We start from the raw sequence: 24081 nt of genomic DNA, 5'->3' as shown, positions 1-24081 counted from the left end.
TTACCAAAACTAATTCTATTTCTTATTTCCTCCTTTAGCCGAAGAAAGGAAAACCTTCAAACCAAATTATAAATTTTTCACTCATAATACAAAATTATTTTTTTCTATTTTTCATCTAAGATTTGTTGTCATCATGAGGGATTTGCCTGTATGCTGTGCTTCGTGTACTTGTCTGTTAGATTTTAAGCTCCTTCTCAGCCCAGCTTTATTTGTTGCTAGAAACACTCGGAAGCCAGTGTTAGCCAACATAATGACAGAGACTCTTCTTAGAGTGCCTCACTCTGCACCTGGCGCTGCTCTAAGGACTTGATACGTATCATCTCATTTACTCCTTCCAGTAATTCAGTGGGGCCAGTACTATTATTATCCTTATATTACAGGTGGAGAAACTGAAGCACAGGAAAGTTAAGTAATTATTGCTAAGTGGTGGGACCAGGATTTGAGTTCAAGCTGTCTGACCTAAGAATCTGCTTTCGTACTACAGTCATTCAATTCATTCAACAAATATTTATGAATGAAGCTCTTACTGTATACCAGTGAACAATGCGACGATCCCATCCTTCATGGAACTGACATTCTAGTAGTGGAGAGAGAAAATTAACAACCATAGTACAGGAATAAATTGTATGCTATGTTAGAAGGTTATCTAAGTGCCAAGAAAAAGAGAAAACGTAGAACAGAGTAAGGAGGTTAGACGGATATGTTGAAATTTTAAGTTGGTGGTCAGGGAAGACCTCATGGTTCATACTGAAGAATTATTTAACCAGTCTCTACTGTCTGACATGATTTCTTTTGTTGATCTCAGAGATGTAGCCTGAGATTATGACTGACTCACTCAAAACTTTTAGGAATCGGCTTATTATTTCTGCCTGTTAACCCTGGAAGTGTGAGGCGGCTCTGTCTGCAGAGTCAAGGATGAGTCAGCCTGTGGGCTCTGCTTCATTGCCTGGAGCAGCACTTCCTTACTCCAGTAGTGCATTTCCAAATGTGTGGGTGCCCTGGGAGTGCCCCGGGGGGGCTGAATCATGGGGCTGGATGGGGCATCTATGCTGAGAGAGAGTTGAAGTGAGGGGCAGTCAGAGCAGAGTGAGGAAGTTCAGGAGGGATAGAAAGATACACGTGAGATTCTTCTAGAAAGACCCCTGCCTACCTAGGTGAAGAAGCATACGGATTGTCCAGAGAGGGCAGTTGGCCGCAGACCATCCTTCCACCCAAGGACCCAAGGACTGTCTTTGAACTGTGGTCACAGGAGGGCCCAAGCAAGAGAGAGGAGACGGCCAGGCACAGAGCGACCCTCCTCAGTAGTAGGGAAACAGCAGGTCCCATGCTCCTGTTGGTGTGTCAGGGTTTAGATTTACATGTGGATTCACGTTTCACCCAACGATTGAAACATGATTCGTGCTAATATTCTAAAGTTAAACTTTCATGATAACATGTTATCGTTCAGCTTAAAAAATATATCATTTGATCTTGCTGGAACTGGGCATGATTTCAACTTCCAAGACTGGGCCTTTTCTTCTGACCGAAAAGCAAGACTTTGCAAATGAGGTTCCCAGCTGCACTGGTCTGTCAGCGCTTCTCCTTCATGGCTCTGGCGGCTGATAACTCAGGATGTTGTTGCTGGAGCGCGGGCCTCCTCCAGTTCCTCCCGAGGCACCACTTTCCTTTTCTATACAAAAACAACATCGTGCTTCCGATGGTGCTGACTGCACACCAGATTCCACTGACTGTTTTTCTACCCTCCCCTGCTTATTTTTATTCATTTGGCTACTTTATTTTAGGGATTTGCAAAGCTTGTTTTGGCCGTAGCGAAACTTATTGTTTTATTTCTGGCTGCACGGCTTTCATGTGAACGCTTTAGCGGACGCGGGGAGGACGTGGTTTTGGGGTTCCGGTTTGCTGCCCGGCTGTGTTTGCACAGAGGCGTGGTGGAGCCCGCGCCCCGGTGCAGGGCTGCGCTCCAGGGCGGGTTTGCAGCAAGGAAGGACAGTGGCCAGCTGGGGGTGGGTGGAAGAAGCAAGGCATCGATGACACATGCTCTTCTTTCTGGGGAAAATATTAGGGAACTGCTCAAAGGTCACTTACCTTTGGTACAGAGCTATGGGATCATGTAATGCCTTCTGACTAGGCATCTGAAATGGATCCGTGATTTTTTTTTTTTTTTAAGAGATACCCACATGAACAACTGACCTTCCCTAGATTGCAGTCCTAAGGGCCGAATCAGTAATGGTTCAGAGCAGGGCTTTGGTGTTATACCTACTGGTTACCTTGTTGCCTCTGCCACTTATTAGCTTTGTGTTGTCAGGCAAGTTACCTAACCTCTCTGGTCCTCTCAGTGTCCTCAGTAACTGGAAGTTATAACAGCGCTGCCTCACTAGGTTAAGGTGAGGAATAAATGTGGGGAAAAAACCTAATTTTCTATGATCATAGCCAATTCATAATATGTAAAACTCCATTCTAGGTCAGATTTTTGTTGCTTTGATTGTATCAAAAACTAGTTGAGGAGGAATTTAGGGTAAGAACCTACTTGAACAATGGTTAGCTCTGGATTGGTGCAGGTTTCCTTTCCCACATTAAGATATCTGACCTGGTAAGGCACCAGCGGGATGTCCAAACCAGACCCCTCTTGCCCCACGGCCTGCCCCTAGGAGAGCGCCACCTGTTGGTGAGGCTTGGTTTCCGGAGGGAAAGCTGAGAGCTTGGGTGGTCTCCTCACCTGTTTCTCCTGGAATAGAGAGAATCAACCGTAATCCAAGGAATCCTGATGCCCAAGTCACACCTTAAAATTTCTGGCCATGGGCCCCAGGCTTTAGGATTTGTAAAAACTTTCCAAGTGATGTCACTGTACTAGCAGGGTTGAGAAATACTAGGTAAATGTTTTATTTAGGAAAATAGCTCATAAGCTGATTTGTTGATACCTCTATAATAGAATTACAGCAATAAACAACAAAAACACAAATTCTTCATCTATATTTATCTCTAGCTTTCAAAGCTTATCTTTCTATCATTCATACCCCATGGGTCCTTTCACAGGTCCTGACCCATGTGCCCAGCTGGTTTGGGTTGTAGTTCCAGATAGAGATGCTAATTGCCTTCTTAACACGTGCCTGTTATCCATGAGCCCTTGTTCTGTCTGTCTTTCCTGAGCTGGAAAAGCTTCATTGCTCCCACGTTGGTCTGTCTGTAATTGTAGGTGAACAGCCAGGCTCCTGCTTGGGCTCTGGCTGCTTTCTGGCAGGGACTTGCCCTTTCGAGGGCCGAGTCAGGCACACCCACATCTGTGCGCACTGTGAACTGACTGTCCTCCTACTTTAATTATAACTAAAGTCCCAGGTTTCTTCCTCCTCCTCTTCTTCCTCCTTCTTCTTCTCCTTCCCCTCTGCCTCCTCCTCCTCCTCTTTTCCCTCCTTCTCCTCCTCCGTCTTCTTTTATAAAGAGGGACCAGGCCTGGTTTTCTTTCTTTGCTTTCAGCTCACAGGAAAAGTTTTGAACAAATTTGTATGTCATTTTTTCCACGATTTGTAATTGTATATCCACTCTGGATTTTCAAAGGCAAAACACCTTAATCCAGACTGACTTCCCCTGCCCTTCTGGGCGTCTTTCCCATGGCGGGTTGGTGGATGCCCAGAGATACAAGGTGATTTCTGCAGTAGCTTAAGTGAAGCATAGGAAAAGCACATGTGCCCATTTTTTGCACCCTCTTTTTCTCTTCGAATAATAAAGTTAATTGAGAATTAAATGATACTCAGAGAGGAGTGGGAAAAGTAAGTCATGTATTTGAAAACCCATTCTAAACTCTTCAGTGAAAGAGGGTGCTTATGTAAGATTAGCATAATTAGCAATAGAAGCCAGTACCCACTTACCAAGCTTCCTGTATCCATGTCCAGAATTTAGCCCGTCAGCTGACATACTGTTTTTGTACTTTATTTTTTGAACGTATTGTTTGTAACTTTCTTACCCTCTGGATCTATACACAGAACGTATTGACTTTATTTTGATTGCATTTTGGACAAATAAAAGCGCAGTGAAGATGTAATTGCTATGTCTTCCTAATAATCGAGCTGCAGGACACATCGTGGTCTTGGGGGCCATTATTCTATGGAGAAAGAGTGGTCTCGTATGGGGACTCAGTCAGGCCGTAGAGTTAGACATACTTAGCTGTGAGTATAATTACTTATCTCTATGGCTTTGGGGAAGTCACATAAGCTTTCTGAACCTCGTTTCCTCATCTTCAGATTGGTGGTAACACTGCTCCTGGTGGTGGTTTGAATGAGGTACCAGATGCAAAGCTCCAGAGACAGTGTCTGGCATGATGGAAGTGCTCAGTAGATGGCAACGTTATTTACCCAACTGGTTTTTAGCTCTTCATTTGTCTCTTTTTTTTTTTTTAAGCACAATTAGAACATATTACCTTATGATTCATTCTGGGTTTGTCTTTGTCTCACTTTTCAAATGATAAACTCCTTAAAAGGAGGCCTGTGTGTTTTTCATTTCTGCAGAAACCATGTACTTAGTATATATTGATGAATGCATCAATAATTCATCATGTGGGTAATGAACCTAAACGAAAAAGAAAGGAAAATGTTTCTTTTTCTGTTTTTCAGCTTTGTTTTAATTTGAACAGTGCTGATCTAGGCAAGTGTTTTTATATAGGTATCAAAAGAGTCTAAGCTATGTGTAGATTTTATAATACAATTTCTTCCCTTTTAATGTAGAAACTGGAACACAAACCCAGGATGATGGGGGCACATTGTATAGGTAAATTCCCACTAACTCTGTGGACATGCAGGTCTGTTCATTTGGCTTACAGTGTAGGCTCGGGCATGGCAGATGCCCACTGTTAACACCTTATAACTTTATTTATTTATAGTGGATAGCCTGACTCCTTTCAAAAAAAAAGGATTCCTAAAAAAATACATGCAGAATAGCACAATTAAAAACAAGGATTAAAGAGGAGATATCAGATACAATTTAAAATGAGGAGAAATTTAGATTTACCAGGTATGCTTCCTTTTCCTCTTGGCAGACAGGACTAATTCCGTCTCTCAGAGGCTCTGACCAGCCCTTCCAACAGCTCCTCCTTCTGGGATGCAAAGTTAGGCTGCCAGGGAGGAGATTACAGGGAAGGAAGGTCAAAAGTTTCCCCTCAAATCTGGAGATTGTAGACGAGAATATAAGAAGGGAGGAGAGCAAATAAAATCTGTTTTGTAAGTAGTAATGAAAATATCAGACTCGTACACCAGTTGAATATTATTCTAGCATTTTTTTAGCAAATTGTTAAAAATGATGCCATTGATAAGTTTAGCCCAGAATTGAATATTAGCTTAATTTATAAGCTAGTTTATAATTTCTGTCTCCTACCATTACATTTTCCCCAAGTTTGAAAACAGAGCACTTATAAAATTCAGATTATATGATAGAATATAGATTCTACAATGAAATGACAAATTCATTAAAAAGATGTGCCAATATTTATTATATGTGGGTTTGTATTTTGTAGCTTTTTATGATATTTAACTAGTGCTTTTGATTATTACGATGAAACAAAATCACTTGGATTCTGAATACTTTTGACAGAAAATACTTGAATTCTGAGTACTTTTTACTTATTCACAGAAATCTTAGATCTGAAAAGAATATTAGAATTCATCCAGTTGCACATACTCTAATTTTACCTTTGTAGAAACAGAGACCTAGAAAATGGAGTAACTTTCTTAAATATCTCAAGTGGTTGTAGATTTAGAACCAGAGTCTTCTGCTGTTAGATTGGAGTGGTTTCTTTTCTTAATTTGTTGTCCCATTATCTTTTACAAGGCTTGTAGTTATATGACATCATTTCTACAAAAAAACCCTATATTTTTTCATTTAAAAAGCATTAGAGGGGCCGGCCCAGTGGCGCAAGCGGTTAAGTGCGCGCGCTCCGCTGCGGCGGCCCGGGGTTCGCTGGTTCGGATCCCGGGCGCGCACCGACGCACTGCTTGGTAAGCCATGCTGTGGCGGAGTCCCATATAAAGTGGAGGAAGATGGGCACCGATGTTAGCCCAGGGCCGTCTTCCTCAGCAAAAAAAAGAGGAAGATTGGCGGATGTTAGCTCAGGGCTGGTCTCCTCACAAAAAACATAAATAAATTAAAAATAAATAAATAAATAAATAAAAAGCATTAGAGTCCCTGAAACTAATGAAAACATTATTATTACTTAAAATAGTTATCAAAACATTCAACTTGGTAATATAGTTCTAGCAGTTCTCAGGAAAGGTAAAGTTTTGATTGTAAACTGGAACCTCGGTGGAATTTTCTTTGAGTTGAACCTGAAGGAAACAGCACATGCAAGTTTTCTGGGCAAATTTCCAACATTGTAGCACGTGAAGTTTGCCATGTCTAGCAAAGAGTTTCAGGAAGAAAGAATGCAAGTGCTTTCTGGAATATTTTTCTGTATAGGTTCTAAACATTCATGAAAAGAAGCTTGCCTCTGTATTTCCCTTAATTTAGTAGTGGGACTTCACAGTTTGCTTGGGCCTCGTAACTCTTTACAAATGAAATGCAATTCTTTGTGTAGAGAAAGAATAAGAAGGCTGGTGTAGGTTGTTAAAAATATGTGTATATATATGGATTATTATACACATTATAATATATATATTACATATGCTTATATATATACATATATAAAATCAAATAGGCAATGCATTCAGATTTCTAAAGGTACAAAAAGATCTACAACGGAGGAATCTCCCTCCCACTCCTGTCCTCCAGCAAGAAATCTTCTCTCCAGAAACAACTACTTTTACCTGTTTCTTATGTAGCCTTCCAGAGATAATCTATTTATATTTAAACAATTATGTAAATATTCATTTAAAACCACGAATACTGTATACACTGTTCTGTACTTTGCTTTTTAAAAAAAATTTATAATATATCTTGGAGATTGTTCCATACTAGCACACATAAAGCTGTTTTATTCATTTTAATGGCTGCATAGCATTAGCATTCCATTATGGAATATAATGTTTAATAATACATCCATCACATGAAATATTGTTTATATTATATTCATATTTATTGATTTATTTAATTTTAGTATTATTTATGATATTTATTAATAGCACATTAATGTATAACCAGACCTCCACCGATATTTAAATTGCTTTCTATCTTTTGCTATTTCAAATCAGGCTAAAAAATGTCATTTGCACATGTCTGAGCTTATCTTTAGATGAGAAAGATTGCTAGGTTGAGTGTAGGTACATTTGTAATTTTGATAGATTTTGCTAAAATGCCTTTCAGTTGCATCACCATGTCCTCAGCATTACAAGGTGTTTATCAAACTTTTTGATATTTACTAATAAGTGAAAAATATTATCCCATGTAGTTGTAATTTGCATTGCTTTAATTTGAGTGAGGTTGATAATTTTTTCATATGCTGAAGAGCCATTTGTATTTCCTTTTCTGTGAGCCATCTGTTCATATCGCTTTTCTTTCTTCTGCTTCTTTTTTTTTTCCAGTCTTATTATTATTGACTGTAGAAGCTCTTTTTATGTATAAAAAATTAGCCTACTGGGTTTATGATTGTACGACTTCCCACCCTGCCCCCCATTCCTTGGTTGTCGTTTATGTTTTTGATGGAGGTTTTGTTTGTTTTAAAATGCCGTTAAGTTTTGTTTTTATGTGTCAGATTTATCAATCTTGCTTTGTGTCATTCAGAGGCAGGCCTTCTAAACACAAACTTCCCATGTGTTGTCCTAGTGCTGTTATGGCTTCCCTTTTTACAATTAATTATTTGATTCATCTAGAATTTACTGAGATTAAAGGTGTGAAGTAGGTAGTCATCCTCTTTTTGTTTGTTTCAGATGACTATTGGGTTCTCTCAGACTGTTTACTGACCTTACATCTTTTCCCTAGTGATTTGAAATGCCACTTTTATTGCATACGTGATTTCCATATGTATGTATCTTTGACCTAGTTCCCATCTTTGTAATTTGTTCCACTGACCTTCCCATCTATCCAGCACACTGCTGTATGATGTGTTTTTAATGTCCAGAAAGCTGGCTTCCCTCAGAGCTTCTCTTTCTTGAGAGACATCTGGCTATTTTTGCATGGTTATTTTACCATGTGAACTTTAGAGTCAGCTTGTATAATAACCTCAGCAAAGTAAAAAAAAAAAATTCTAGAAGTAATTTTTTAATTGGGAGTGCGTTAAATTAAATAGGGATAACTTAGAATCGACAGCTTTTTGATGTTTTCTTATTTAAAATTATGGAATATTTTTTCAACTGTTTTAACTTTTCTTTTGTGTTGTTTAGTAGCACTGTAAAGTTTTCTTCATATAAACTTTGCCTATTTCTTAACATTTTCTAGGTGTTTTACTCTTTTGTTATTACATAAATTAGGTCTCTTCTGTTGCATAATTTTCCCAGTTTGTGTGAAAAGGCTGTTGTTTAAGTTATATTACTTTTCTACCCTGTACCTTTTTACATTTGTAGTAGTTTTTCTGTTGATATTTTTGGGTTTTCCAGGAAACCAATCATATTATCTGTGAATAATGATAACTCTATCTTTTCCTTTCCTATTTTGGTTCTCCTTGCCTTTCCTCATCGAATGTCATTGGCTAGTACTCCTGAACGATAATAAATAGCAGTAGTAGTCATAGTAGTAGTGATCTCTTGTCTTGACTTCAGTGGTAACATTTCTACTCATTCATGATTTAGCGGTAAATGAAAATATTCTCTCTCTCTCATATGCGTGTGTGTGTGTGTAAATTATGTAAGGAAATATCCAACTGTTCTCCTTTTATTAAGCAATTGCATTAAGAATGAATATCAATGTTCTAAAATTGATTTATGGTGAGGAATGCATCACTTGGTAAAGTTACTGGAGATCACTGAACTGTACACTTGAAATAGATCAATTTTATGATATATAAGATATAACTCAATAAAGTTGTTTTAAAAAAAGTGTGAATGCAGTATTTATCAAATACCTTTTAGATATGTATAGAGATGATCATATGCTATTTCACCTTTATTCTATTGTATGGTGAATTGTTTAAACAGTATAAAATCCTTATAGCCCTAAAATAAACCCCACTTAGTCATAGTATGTTAATCTTTTTATGTACTGCGCAGGGTTTGCTAATTTTTTAATTTAGGGTTAACATCAATATTTAGAAGGGAGATTCGTATGTAATTTCTCTTTTGTGTACTTTCTTTGTTGGGTGATGGTATCAATACCTTACTGTTTAAATAAGAATTTGAAAACTTTCCTTCTTTTTGTATGGTTTGGAATAGTTTAAATATTATCAGAATTGTCCCTTTAGAGTTTCTTAGAATTCTCCTCTGAAGCCATCTATGCCTGTTTTTGTTTATTTATGTATTTATTTATTGGAAGGACACTCAGGAAGATAGTTCTTGGACTTCTGTTTCATTATAGTATTGACCTATTTAAGTTTCCTATCTTTTTTTTTTCAGAGTGTGGTTCCTTAAGTATATATGAAATATTATTTACTGAACATCTTCACTTCATACTGATTGAGTCCCTCTTAATAAAGAGTGAGCTGATCTGTTATTGTTTTTCAGAGTGGCAGCTCTTTTTTTATATTCAGTGTTTTATAGTATTCGACAATTATGTCTGCCGTTCCCAGATTTAAACATTAAGGACTATTCCATGTTTTCGTTGTTGAGATGGTGATATTGTAAACCATGCCGTATGTTTACATTGCTCTGGAGACCATTACTATGGTCTTGGATACACTTTGCCAAGAGATCCCAGTTTTACTGCTGGTCATGTGGCAGCCACGGGGTTGGCCCTCAAAAGACACAATTGATTTATCTTGATTATGTACATTGTAGGTACTCAGTAATTCTAGTGAATGAAATATTTGTTTAGTGTCTACTATGTGTTTGTTTGCGGAGGATATAAAGAGGTATTCGAGAGATAATATATGTTATGAATGCAAAATTGAATTAAATAGATTAAATATTATGTTAAGTATATGTATTTAGATATATTAAAGGATACAATTTTACACACTTGCCAAGGATAGAATGACTTTGAAATAATTCTCAGATAGAGTGAAAAGGAAATATTGATTCAGTTACCCTTATACCTGACCTGAATTGACAAATTTATATAGAGTGCTAAAACTGTTTCCGCAGTATTTTTACTTTTCCATATGAATTGGGCTAATATGTTAGAAAATGGAAATCACAACACTGTAGTAACAGTGGGGCAAAAAATGATAATGTTGAGCTAAATTTAGAATATACTGTTTATTTTAAAACATGTTAAGAAAAACGTATTGATGGTTGATAAGATTGTATTGGATTATGTTGAAGATTTATTGACAAATTATTCTTTCTTTTTCTCGCAGATTTATCTAAAAATAGACTGGTTGAAGTCCCAATGGAATTGTGCCATTTTGTATCACTGGAAATTCTTAATCTGTATCATAATTGTATCAGAGTCATTCCTGAGGCCATCATTAATCTGCAGATGCTGACTTACTTAAACTTGAGGTAGGTTGACTATTATAAAGGTTGTAATCATATTCAGGTAAAAAACCCCAAAAGTCAGTTTCTGTCAGTTTTTTTTTTCCTTTTCGCAATTCCTGATCACCCTTTGAAGTAAATCACACAAAGATGATTTAAGAAATATCTTCTATAATACATTTGTAGTGTCGTTAATATTGTTTTTGGTGCTGGACTTCTCTGAATGTCAATATGACAAGATGTTTTTGGTTTTTTAAAATAATATATATGGCATCATTTATACTTTTTGTCCATTTGGTACTTGGGAGATTATTGGTAGCTGCTCTGCAGGTATTGATGTAGATTTTGGAGCAGGAAGCCTACAGGAAGTGAAAAAGAACTTGGGGTTGGGACAAATCGGGGCCTTGCTGGTCTTTGGGAGTTATTGGTACCATGGGATTTGCTTCCTAGTACTGACTGAGCCTGTTCACTTTAGGCCACCTGAGAAAGTTCAGGAGGAGCCCTGAGCAACTCCAGCAAGATATGAAGTTTACAGTCTTTATAGCCCTTTAAATTAGGTCAGCATTTGCTGAGGACAGGTCGGTGTTCTGTGTTGACTCTCGGATTATGTACAGCACAATGTAACATGTTAATGCTCCTGAGTTGTCCTGAGGATAAGAAATCAGCTGTTTTAAGACCCAGGTTTTTAGACTTGACTCACATCTGGGATGACAGGAGAGAGAGGAGAGCTGTTTTAACAGATCTGTCTCTACTCTAAAAACAAGGTTCTATAGTTCAAGCCTGAGTGTGGCCTTCATTCCTGTCAGCTGCATTATCTCCATGTGCAAAGAGTAGCACCTGGTCAGGAAGGCTTGTGCTGTGTAACAAATATACCACACTGTAAAGTGCAAAATTCCCAATGAACCAGGTATAGCAATAACTTATGATAGTACTGTCAGTTATTTCTTAGTTTTTTTTAGTGGGCCACTGAGAGTTACGGGTCTTCTCCTGCTTTCTTTGCAGTCAAAAATGGGTTTCCATTGCATTTCATTAGGAGTGCCTATCTTCCTTGGGAGTGGAAAACAATCTTAGTCATGTTTTCAAGTGGCCTTAACTTCTTTGTGGTAAATAAGAGGTAGGTTACTATTAGCATAATCTAGAGGCTTGTATATCTAACTTTCACTTCTCCAGGTTTCTACTTCATCTGAAGACCATTTTGAGTTTTTTTGCGTAAGAATAGTCCAAGCTGTTTCTGCTACAGCAGAAATGTTAATTACCTAGAAATTGCCTGATGGAGCCAGCATAGTGGTGTCCGTAGATTTTGGTTCACTGTCTCTAAGATGTCTGTGCTCTAATCCCAACTGGAGTAGGGGAAATATCCCAAGAGCATATGCAGTTGGTCTGTTCGCTTTTCTTAGCTACTCCTGTTCTGCTGTGACCTTTTCACCTCTAGTAGTCCTGCAAGAAATAGGAGAATAGATGTAACTTTGCATTGTTATATTAAGTTCATATGCACTGAGAAACTTTTGGGTATAGAAGACATATCTCTTCTGGGATGATATAAACTATAAAATTCTACAAACACTAGATAATCTAATCTTAAAATTCATATTATGTTTTAAAAGCATTGATAAAATTGCTTTTGGTATGATGATTTTCATGTTGAGCCTAGTGGAGAGTAGAATAATCTTGCTATCTTCAGATGGTAGAAAGAATATATTGGAGTGTGGACCTCAGGATTCTTTAAGGCAAGAGCAGAGAGACGCTGAGACTGATGACGCTGAAGAGGATCCATGTGGTATGTTGTAAGCAAGAGTTTTGTGATGAATTCCTAAGTAATGGAAGGGAGAAAGAAACCAAGGGATCATTAAACACCAAACTCTTTAAACTTTGTTTTCTGTCTGTAGTTGTTTAATTTTTTGTTTGCCTCTGTCTTTTCTGCTATTTATATATGTCATTTTTATTTGGTTTTGTTCTCCTTTGTTCCTACTTTTCTTTGTTTTTCACCTCCTACTTTAGTATTACCATGTTTAAGACCTCTTCTCTCATGTTGAATCATGACTCTTTAAAGGAATTGATAACAACATGGAGAAAATTAAGAAAAAGTACATCTCTTACTTTTCAGAGATATTGTGTCAGGGTAGATGAGAAACGTATGGATGTCCTCTAAATTCTTTGAAAGCCAGGTACTATATATACATATGTAATTATTTTTGATACCTTCTATCACATTAACTTCATGAATATAAATGTGTCACAGAAAGTAGTAACATAGGGCAAACTGTAAAGTGGCCATGAGGTGGTCATCTTGTTTATTCAATTACAAGGCCTTCACCTTCTGTTTGATGACTGGGTTTAGTTGAAATGTATCTTCTAGGAATTGGACTCTTGAAATTGAGTTATTTCTCCGTTTGGGAGTGATTTGAGGTAGAATGTTACATTTGCCTAAAAGATTTATTTGTAGCTTATGAAATAGTAGGTGACTGTCACATCTGTTTATTTGCAAATATGTTATAATATCTAGAAAATACTAGTGCCATCTGATTAAATTGTAAGTCTTCTAAGATGTTGAGTAATATCATCCACATGATAGTAGTGCTGTCTGTGTGAGTTCTTCTTGTCCTCAAAGTACCACCCAACTCCCAGCCACCCCGAGCTGGTAACTGGGAGGAATTTAGAATATTGTGCTTATGCGTGATCATGACATGTGTCCCCTCCACAACAGCCAGGGTTGGGCACTGTGGCTTTTTCTTGTCTTTTCTACCCCTCATGAAAATTATATCAACAAAATAAAATATATTCCTCTTGGGTATGGTGAAGAGACAGGGTGGACTTCTGTTGAGTTGGCCTTTGGAGGGGAGGCTGCCAACCCATTTACTTAAAAAGGAAACAAGGGCCTCAGGATCTTGCAAACTTACTACCTTGTAGAAGAACTGCTGAGCTGCCTTCCATCCAATTTTCTTTTCTATGATAATTATAAATGGGAGATAATGCCAAAGAAAAAAGCTTATATTCTAGACAGAAGTATATAATCAAATCATGACATTATCAGTAATTTAGATGTATTTTGGGGAAGTCTGTATAAATTTCAGAAAATTAAAGAAATACTGTCAACAACTTTTGAGCACATACTTAAGGTAGACTGTATCAAATATGGCATGTTTTGAAACAGCGTCAACAAGGAGGCAAGTTCATCGGGTTTTATAAATAAATACCCAAACACACGTTCTTTTTTGTAGTACTCAGGATTTTCCCCTTGTATTTATTAACTAGGGAGAAAGAGTTGTTAAAGTAGTACAGAGAAACTGCTTTTCAAAGTTTACAGACTTCATGTTTTTAGACTTAAAATTAAAGATGGTCTTATGGTATTTTAAATTTTTTTCTCTTTTTTAATAAATCGCATTTAGAAATTACTAATTTGGTGTGTTGCAAGACAGGAGAGATGCCATATGAAGCTACTTTGAATTTATGGGAAACATTCAAAATTGATTACACCCTCTGAGATGTAGTGCGTGTTCCAGTAGAGTAAACAGCCATGAATATTTGATGGTGATGGCATTAGTGATGACGACGGAGATGGTGGTGGAGGGGGAGGTGGTGAAATGTCACCGCCTGTCCGGCTCCTTGGCTGACGGATCTCTCGGCGATGTTATCTTTAGACGTCAAATGGCTGCGTGGTTCCAGCCACCCAATTCCTGTGTTAGACTAGAAATGGGTTTAATTAGCACGTGGGGAAAGAAGTCTTCACTGTGAAATGCGGTTAAAAACACTTCAGTGTCTTCTACATTTTCTCACATGATAGAAATGTCATATTCGTGGAAAACATTAATTTAGTGCTGTTTATGTAGGCTGTGTCTGAAGGATCTAGGCTTTTAATCTTTGCTTCTTGGTGTTCACAACAAAAGGTTATGTTAGTTTAGTATATGTGCCACTGTGTCTCTTCCAGTTATAAAGTGTCTTAATCCAAGAATCGTGGCCAAGGACAATCAAAATGATTAAGCAGGATTTGTTCCTATATAGGAACAAAGACTTTGAACCTGAGTTACACAGGAAAGACTCACAAAGTTTAAAATCTATTTTAAGGGGCCGGCCTGGTGGCGCAAGAGGTTAAGTGTGTGCGGCTCCGCTGCGGCGGGACTGGGTTCACCGGTTCGGATCCTGGGCGTGCACCGATGCACTGCTTGGCAAGCCATGCTGTGGCGGTGTCCCATATAAAGTGGAGGAAGATGGGCACGGCTGTTAGCCCAGGGCCAGTCTTCCTCATAAAAAAACAAAAAGAAATCTGTTTTAAGTTGTTGGAGAGGTTGTTGTTGATGAGACTTATGAAGAAAGTGTACCTTAGGAAAATAGAATAACGCAGAGTAGCAAAACTCTTGGCAACTGTAGGGATGTTGTGAATCTAAGAATAGGGACCTGAGCTTAAAAGTTTCATCTCAGAGAGTTTCCGGAATAGAAGCTGCCAAAAAATGAAAGTTTTTACAGCATTTGATCATATTGCTTCCAGAACTCTTGGTGAGTGGCTTTACTTTCCCAGAGTGAAACACACAGAACCAGGAGCTGATTTATTCGATAGAAGCCCCTCTCTCTCCCAATCCACCAGGAATAGATTCTAAGGCATTGCCTGTAAAGAAGAGGGCAGTCTCTTGAACAAAATGTTATCACAACATAAAAGGAATCTGTTTTGGCTGCTTTTCTGAAGCCTGGCATCCTTTTTGGCTGCTAAACAATGTGCAGAAAAGAGCCAACTTCCTCATGGCTGTAAAACCCGTATCCCCACATTCCTTTGGGAGGTCATTCTGAGAAATAATCTTTAATCCTCAAGAATATAGCTCTCTATTTGAAGGACTGGGAGAAGCATCCTGCATGCTAGGTTTGCCTTAGAAAGCACAGATTTTATATTTTTTGTTGTGAACTAAAAATTAATTTTCCTTGTTTCTAAGAATTTTAATTTTATCCCTAAGAAATGCATCCTCTCACTAACATTTCTGAAGACACTATCAATTATAAGATAGCATTTCTTCTTTCTAGAAACTGAGAAAATTGATGGTGTCTTCCTAAACTGGAAAAGGTGAGAAGTTTTCTTCAATTTAAGACAAACTTGTATCCCACATCCTTATATGAAGATTTTATCTCATTCAAAAGGAAAATGAGAATATTTTAGTATATATATTTTGGAACTGGCTTTTGGTAGCTAGGTTATGCTTTGTGAAATGACAGATCAGCAGGAAGATGCCAAAACACAGTGAACCATGTTGGAATTGGAAGTATCCCCTTAAAATTTGGAAATACTTTTTGCAGAATGCTAAAGTTAGAAGAGGCCATCATGGTCATCCATTGCACGAACATTAGCATATGGTTTAAGCCTTGTCTTTTCTCGTGTGTCCACTGGGCATTTGTTTTCAAGGTGGAACCTATAGTCAGTGGTCCCTAAAAATTTTAATATAAATTATTGTGTCTGTAAAATTATGTCTGTTGGCATTGGTCGCTGACGGGCTTTATTAAGTGTGAATGAGTTAATAGTAGGATATTTCTTATCAGATTCTGTTCCTTTTAGTATAGCCCAGACTTGGCAAGACTTCCAAAGAGGATTTTTCCATTATACATATCACCTGATCACAGATGCTGTCTCAGATCAGTGTTCGTATTGAAAAAAAGAACAGACACAGAAGGGACAGTATGGCTTTGATAGCTAGAGCACTGTCAGAATGTGTTGGTTTTGTTTCCAGTTCTGCTTCTGATCTTAATCGAGTTTTTAAGATCTTTGTGCTGCAGATTTGCTTTCTGAAAATGGGGTAAATACGTACGCCTATTTTATTGTATAGATGTTCATAGTAATTCTCAAAGGTTTTTTCTGCAAGCCCAAAATGAACAAGATGCAAATTATATTTCTTTTTCTAGACAGATAAAAGCCCTTTGAAACACTGCCATTTCATCAATAATCAACTTATTATATTTCCTTTAAGAACATTGCAGTTTACCAAGTCTTATAACAAGTACTGTTAAAGAGAAGAGGGAAAGAAAAAACGGGCACAAGTGAAGAAAGGTGTGGAATTCTGGAATAATCTTCATTATTGCCATCATCATCATCATCATCATCATCATCACCTTTTAATAGCTAAATAGGATTTAGCTGTTACACCATCATATTTGGGGCCTTCAACAGCTCTTACTTTAGATAGGAAATAGGAAAGTGATTTATCCCTCAGCCACACTTTTTTCATAAAGGAGAATAATAGAGATTAGTGGAATTTATTTCTGTGGCATTTTATAGTTTGCTTATTAGCACTTTCACCTTTGTTAACTTGTCTAACATTATGCTCCATTGCATTCCATGTTCCTTAGGACAGTTTCATAATCGTAAAAATAGTTGTTAGAGAATTGTCCAGGAGGCCAACCTAAATATTTACATAAGGGAAGGACTTTGTACTTTTTTTTTTTTTAATTTATTTTTATTTTTTTATTGGTATTTTAATAGTTTTTAACATTGTGAAATTTTGGGTTGTACCTTTTTGTTTGTCCGTCACCATATATATGACTCCTTTCACCCCTTGTGCCCACCCCCCACCCCCACTGCCCCTGGTAACCACAATACAGTTTTTTCTGTCCATGTGTTGGTTTATATTCCACATATGAGTGAGATCATACAGTGTTTGTCTTTCTCTTTCTGGCTTACTTCACTTAACATAATACCCTCCAGGCCCATCCATGTTGTTGCAAATGGGACGATTTTGTCTTTTTTTATGGCTGAGTAGTATTCCATTGTATATATATACCACATTTTCTTGATCCAGTCGTCAGTCGAGGGACACTTAGGTTGCTTCCACTTCTTGGCTATGGTGAATAATGCTGCAATGAACATAGGGGTGCATAAGCCTCTTTGGATTGTTGATTTCAGGTTCGTTGGATAGATTCCCAGTAGTGGGATGGCTGGATCATAGGGCATCTCTATTTTTAATTCTTTGAGGAATCTCCACACCGTTTTCCATAGAGGCTGCACCAGTTTGCATTTCCACCAGCTGTGTATGAGGGTTCCTGTTTCTCCACATCCTCTCCAACATTTGTTGTTTTTTTTGTCTTGGTGATTATAGCCATTCTAACGGGTGTGAGGTGATATCTTAGTGTTGTTTTGATTTGCATTTCCCTGATGATTAATGATGTTGAACATCTTTTCATGTGCCTATTGGCCATCTGTATATCTTCTTTGGAGAAGTGTCTGTTCATTTCCTCTGCCCACTTTTTGATTGGGTTGTTTTTTTGTTGTTGTTCAGTTGTGTGAGTTCTTTATATATTATGGAAATCAACCCCTTGTCAGATGTATGTTTTGCCAATATTCTCTACCAGCTGATGGGTTGTCTGTTCATCTTGATTCTGGTTTCGTTTGTCTTGTAGAAGCTCTTTAATCTGATAAAGTCCCACTTGTTTATTTTTTCTTTAGTTTCCCTAGTCTGGGTAGGTATGTCATCTGAAAAGATTCCTTTATGACCAATGTCAAATAGTGTGTTGCCTATATTTTCTTCTATGAGTTTTATAGTTTCAGGTCTCACCTTCAGGTCTTTGATCTATTTTGAGTTAATTTTTGTGAACGGCGGTAGCAGATGATCCACTTTCATTCTTTTGCATGTGGCTGTCCAGTTTTCCCAACACCATTTACTGAAGAGACTTTCCTTTCTCCATTGTATGTTCTTAGCTCCTTTGTCGAAAATTAGCTGTCCGTATATGGGTGGTTTTATTTCTGGGCTTTCAATTCTGTTCCATTGATCTGTGTGTCTGTTTTTGTACCAGTACCATGCTGTTTTGATTACTATTGCTTTGTAGTATGTTTTGAAGTCAGGGATTGTGATGCCTCCTGCTTTGTTCTTTTTTCTTAGGATAGCTTTAGCTATTCGGGATCTTTTGTTGCCCCATATAAATTTTAGTATTCTTTTTTCTATTTCTGTGAAGAATGTCATTGGGATTCTGATTGGGATTGCATTGAATCTGTAGATTGCTTTAGATAATATAGACATTTTAACTATGTTTATTCTTCCAATCCACGTGCATGGGATATCTTTCCATTTCTTTATGTCATCATCGATTTCTTTCAATAATGTCTTGTAGTTCTCATTGTATAGGTCATTCACCTCCTTGGTAAGATTTATTCGTAGGTATTTTATTCTTTTTGATGCAATTGTAAATGGTATTATCTTTTTGAGCTCTCTTTCTGTTAGTTCATTATTAGCATACAGAAATAGGAAAGTGAAATAGAAAGTGATTTATCCCTTGGCCACACTTTTTTCATAAAGGAGAACAATAGAGCTTAGTGGAATTTATTTCTGTGGCATTTTATAGTTTGCTTATTAGCACTTTCACCTTTGTTAACTTGTCTAACATTATGCTCCATTGCATTCCATGTTCCTTAGGACAGTTTCATAATCATAGAAAGAGTTGTTAGAGAATTGTCCAGGATGCGAACCTAAATATTTACATAAGGGAAGGACTTTGTACTTTTTAAAATTTCTACTGTATCTACAGTTGGTCCCCCTTTTTAATTCCTAATACTATAAATTTGTGCATTCCTTGTCTTCTTCATTCATTTTTTAAGAAGTGTGTCTGTTGTTATTGTGAATTTTTAGAAAATCAGCTTTTAATTTTAATGACCAACTCTATTGATATTTTCTTTTTTGTTAATTTCTGATTTTATCTATCATATTTCCTTTTGTCCATTTTTTATGGGTTTATTCTTTTTCTAATTTCTAGAGTTTTGGATATTTAGCTCATTAATTTCTAATTATTTTTCTTTACTTATAGGAGCATTTAACACCGTGGATTTTTCTGTACATAGTGCTTTAGCTGATTCATAAAAGTTTTGATGTGTAGTATCTTTTTAATCACTCTTAGATCTTTTCTAATTTCTAGTATTTCTTCCTTGACTTGTTAAGTTTTCTATAGAACAGATTTTTATAGTTATCTTTTAAAATTGATTTTTAAATTAATTGCATTGTCTTTGGAGAATATTTGTTTGATATTGATTCTTTAGATTGATTGAAATTTACTTTATAGCCTATGCATATTTAATTTTTTAAATATTCCACATGTGCTTGAAAAGAACATATGTTCTCTAAGTGTTTGTATACTGGGTTCTAGTAAATCCATTAATATAACTTCTTAATTTTAGGGTTCACATCTTTTCTAGCTTAACACATTTTGTGTTTGCTTAATATATATCAATCACTCAGAGTTGTGTTTTAAGCAAAATAGGATGATTGCAGATTTGTTGGGTTTTCTGTATAATTCCATCAATTTTTAATATATGTATTTTAAGACCAAATTCAAAGTTGCATGTCTTTCTGGCAAATTGCAAGTTTTATCATTGTCATTTATCATTTTATCATTTATCATTTATCAAAGTGATTCACTTTGTCTATAAAATGCTTTTTTTTTTGACTTACAGTCTGTTTTATATGAAATTAATACTTAACATCTTAGCTTTCTTTTGGGTGACTTTCCTTCTCCTATATCTTTTTACACTCCTTTAGTTTCAGCCGTAAGTTTTAGATGTGTCTCCAAATAGAATATAGATGATTTTTTTTAGAAAGCAGTGTCATCATCTGTATTGTATAATAGGTGAGTTTAATCCATTTACATTTATTGTAATTAATTATGTATATGGATTTATATTTCCCTTCTTATTTTGTATTTTGTTTGTCAAGATTTTCTTTGCTTTTCTTCTTCTGCCCTTTCCTACCTTCTATTGAATATTCTGAGTTTTATGTATTCTAATTTTTTCTTCCTCCGTTTCAGAGGTTATTCATTATATTTTTATACTTTTAATAGAAAGATTACCTATAAATCATTAACATAAATACTTGACTTACAAAAGTCTAAAATTCTAAAGGTAAAAATTATCTCTCTCCTCTTCCCAAAAGTAATAGTATTCACAGAAAGCTTTAATTGTAAGCACCCGTCTCCAAACTTATATATTATTTTTATTCTTTATTTTAGGTCCACCTTGGTTTTTACCTTGATGTTAGTCAATTATGCTTATTTTTACTTACCCATATTTTTACCAGATTCTTTCCTTGCTGTTGCTTTTTCATCTCACTCTTTTTAGGGTTTACTCTTCTTCTTACAACATGCATTCTTAAGAATTTCATTCAGTAAGGGTATGTTTGTGTTAAATACAGTCTTTCTGAAATGTCTTTTACCCCTCATTCTTGAAAGAAGGTTCATTTATTAGTATAAAGTATTAGGTTGTATTAGTATAAAATTTAAGTTGGTGGTTCTTTTCTATTGTATTTTAAAGACATTATATTTTCTGGCCTCTGTTTTGCTATAGAGAAATCTTTTGCTAGTCTAAATGTTTTAGGTTTGAAGAAAATCTTCCATATTTTCCCCTTTGATTTCTTCCCATATCTACCCTTTGTCTTTGGTGTTTCTGCATTTTTGGCTATGCTATATATAGATACATATTATTTCAACTTATCTTGCTATAAACTTTATTTTGTGTCCTGATTCTGAAGATTCGTGTCTTTCATCAACTCTAGAAAAATTTTCATCATCTTTTTTTTAATATTGCTACTCCCTCCATTTATCCATTATTTCTGTCTTCTTTGGGTACTCCCTATTGGTTATAGGTTGGACCCTGCATTCTCCTTCACATTTTTTTATCTCATTTATAGTTCTCTTTTCTTAATCGGGGTAATTTTCAAACATGAGAATGCCTTTAAACATAATGGGAGTGAAAGTACAGTAATACTTTGAAAGCAGGAAAAATTGTCATATCATGAGTTTCCTTAATCGAAAAGACTCTTAATGATTGGAATGTGTAGCACAAGAACTATACATTTTGACTCATTGGTGAAATCTTATGCACTCTCTTACCCTTATAATAGTATACTTTGTTGGTTGGCTAAAACAAACTTGCACTTGATAAACTGAATTTCTATAAGTTGTTTAAGTTATTTTATTGTACTGCATGAGAACTAGTCTTGAAGACCCATTAGATTAGAGTTTGTGAGAATTTGACTTCATATTCTTCAATCCTTTCTTTGTTGAGCTCTGCCTTTTATGTCTTGTCAGCACCCTCCATACCTTCTTCCCTGGTGCCTTAAATTAATGGCCAGGTTTTGATTGCAGTCTGGAGGCATAATGGCCATGCTAGGGCTTCACTTTGGTTCTCTTGGTGTTCCTATTTGCTTTTTAGTAACAATTACAGTAACTGGACAAATAAAGAAATTTTTATAAGAGTTACTTTTGAGAAAAGAGACACAGTATTGGTTTTCTCAACTTCCCAATCCAGATCTAAATGCATCACTTCATTTTCAAAAGTAATAAAACATATGCTATAGTGACTGGAAAATAGCAGGATATGATGTTAAAAATATTATCCTACTTCTGAAAGGAATGCTTGTGCTCTGAGAACTCAGGGAGGGGAAGTCTTGATAAAATAATGTAGCCAAGAATTTCACCATGTGTAATAATCCCAAATAGCATTTTTTCCAGGGAAGAGACATTAAGTCAAGAATACATACATATTCTGTGGTTCTTTATCTAGACAGATTCAGGGGATTAGGTGTTTAGGGGACAAAAGGTGTGGTTGTGACGACAGCAGTTTATTCTGTAAGGCATTCTTTTTTCATCTCCTGTCGTTTCTTGGAGTGACACTCTATGGACCAGATGGACTCTCAGGACGGATGGAATGAGATGATCTCTCTGAAGGGTGAGGTGCAGATAACTGGAAGATTTGGGTCACTTTTAGAGTTGCATCATGTGGAAATATGTTATCTATTAATCTCAGTTATCTACCTTAATCTTGTGAAATCAGGCATGTTTTTCTGATACTCCATTTGGCAACTGGCAAGCCATCGCAGAAAGGAATGTGAAAATAATTTAAGAAAATGGATCATTCTGTTCAGGGATTAATTCATCTGTTCATGAATAGAGCATAATAAATCCAGAGAAAACTTACCTGCCAGATTCCATAGGAGAAAAAAAGTTATTTCTAACCTCAGTGATGCCATTGGCTCAATTAATGGGTAAGTAGCACATCATTTCCCAAAAGTATATTCTATGGAAAAGTGTTCTATTGGGTGTTAATAGGTCTGCTTTAAAAAAGAAAAAGTCCAGGTATTGTGCTAATCAGTATTGTGACTCTCCAAGGAACAGAGAACTTTTCACCCTTTTTTTGTGTTAGCATCTCCTAGAATAGTGCTTTTCAGAACACCAGTTTGTAAACACTGATTTAGAAGAATGTTTATCACCCAACGAATCCTTCAGGAACTGTCCTCACACCTGAAAAAGGATGAGGTTAAAAAGTATGTGCCTTCATGATGTCATATTCAGACAGCAGGTAATCTGTATGGACTGGATGTGTTGAAAGATAAGATGAAATGTAAATAGAAAAGAGAAAGGCCCAGGAAACACTAAAGCATAAAGTATGTTGCACAGAGCTGCCACCCAGGCTGATTTCTTCTTTATTTAGCACCTTTTAAATATATAAATTTTTATTTGTTTATTATTATTTATAAATTAAATTATTATTATTTATTATTAAAATATGTAATTTATTTTGAGAAAAAATTAAGTGCTGAAAAGTACAAAGAATATATCAATCACTCACCAGTATTCAGATTCAATGACTGTTAATTTTTTGTGACATTTGCTTCTAAGGTTTTTTCTTCTGCCCACCTCCTTGCGTTATAAGGGTGATCTTCTTTTGGAGGGAGTGGGAGGATTTTTTCACAGGGTCTGAGAGCTCTATATTGCATAATGGGGAAGAGAATGACCTTGACCAAAAGTCTAAAGCAGCTGAAAGAGTCTTGAAACTAAATTGTCTGCACTGAGATTTCATTGTTGAAACACTAGAGTCCCTGTGGCTGAAAGTAATCACCTGTTGAAGGGTAATTCTTTTAAAAAAAAAAGGTAAAATCATGACTCTAATGCAGATATAAAATGAACATCTGTCAAAGAATGTATTTAACTCATTAATTAATGAAGGAACCGGTCAGATGGTATAACCCATTTAAAGGAGAATTCAGCACACACACACAAACACACACACACACACACACACACACACACACAAACATGCTAGTGGGCTTGCTGAAATGAATTTACAAATAGTTGCAAACTGGTCAATATCCAGAGGGCAACAATCAATTGCAACTCTGCTGCACTCATCACAACTCATCTGTGTTTCTGTGGACAAAAAGGATTTGCATTACTATCAGTTTTCTACAAATTACAGAGTTGTAAAATAACTCAAAGACAATGAAAGGCAGAGATGACCTGGAAGGGTGTGTTAGACGTGCAGTGGTTTTGCCTATTTCAAAATCATTTACAATTTTCCTGATACACCAAATCATTTAGTTTGTATCATCCCATGCAGGAATTGTGCAGCTTCGTGAACTATTGGAACGTGACTATAGGTAGAAGAAAAAATAAGCAGTGGTGTTCAGCGTGGATTGTGAAACTCTTCCTTTCAGATCCTGAATCTTTGTGTGTAGGTGGGTGGTGGGGGGAGGACTGAGGAGGGAGTGAGTGTGCTTCAAGGGCAGCGCTTTTACTTTTGTTTGGCCAGTAATTTGGACAGGTGATCTTCAGGGAATTTACGTAAACTGTTATGAGTGGTGGCCCCTCCCAT

At 36.4% G+C, this 24081-nt stretch overlaps 1 protein-coding gene across 4 annotated transcripts in view; it reads left to right on the top strand.

Moving 5' to 3' along the window:
- The window catches only part of LRCH1 (leucine rich repeats and calponin homology domain containing 1), a 191299-nt gene that overhangs the window by 80743 nt on the left and 86475 nt on the right, over positions 1-24081 (top strand). For all 4 annotated transcript variants that reach the window (XM_058548176.1, XM_058548179.1, XM_058548177.1 and 1 more), the window contains exon 2: positions 10364-10508. In XM_058548176.1, coding sequence (XP_058404159.1) covers positions 10364-10508 — 145 coding nt within the window. The remainder of the gene's footprint in view (positions 1-10363; positions 10509-24081) is intronic.

Source organism: Diceros bicornis, chromosome 9 (genome assembly GCF_020826845.1).
Source record: "Diceros bicornis minor isolate mBicDic1 chromosome 9, mDicBic1.mat.cur, whole genome shotgun sequence".
Classification (NCBI taxonomy): domain Eukaryota; kingdom Metazoa; phylum Chordata; class Mammalia; order Perissodactyla; family Rhinocerotidae; genus Diceros; species Diceros bicornis.
This window is presented reverse-complemented; position numbering and strand designations above follow the sequence as displayed.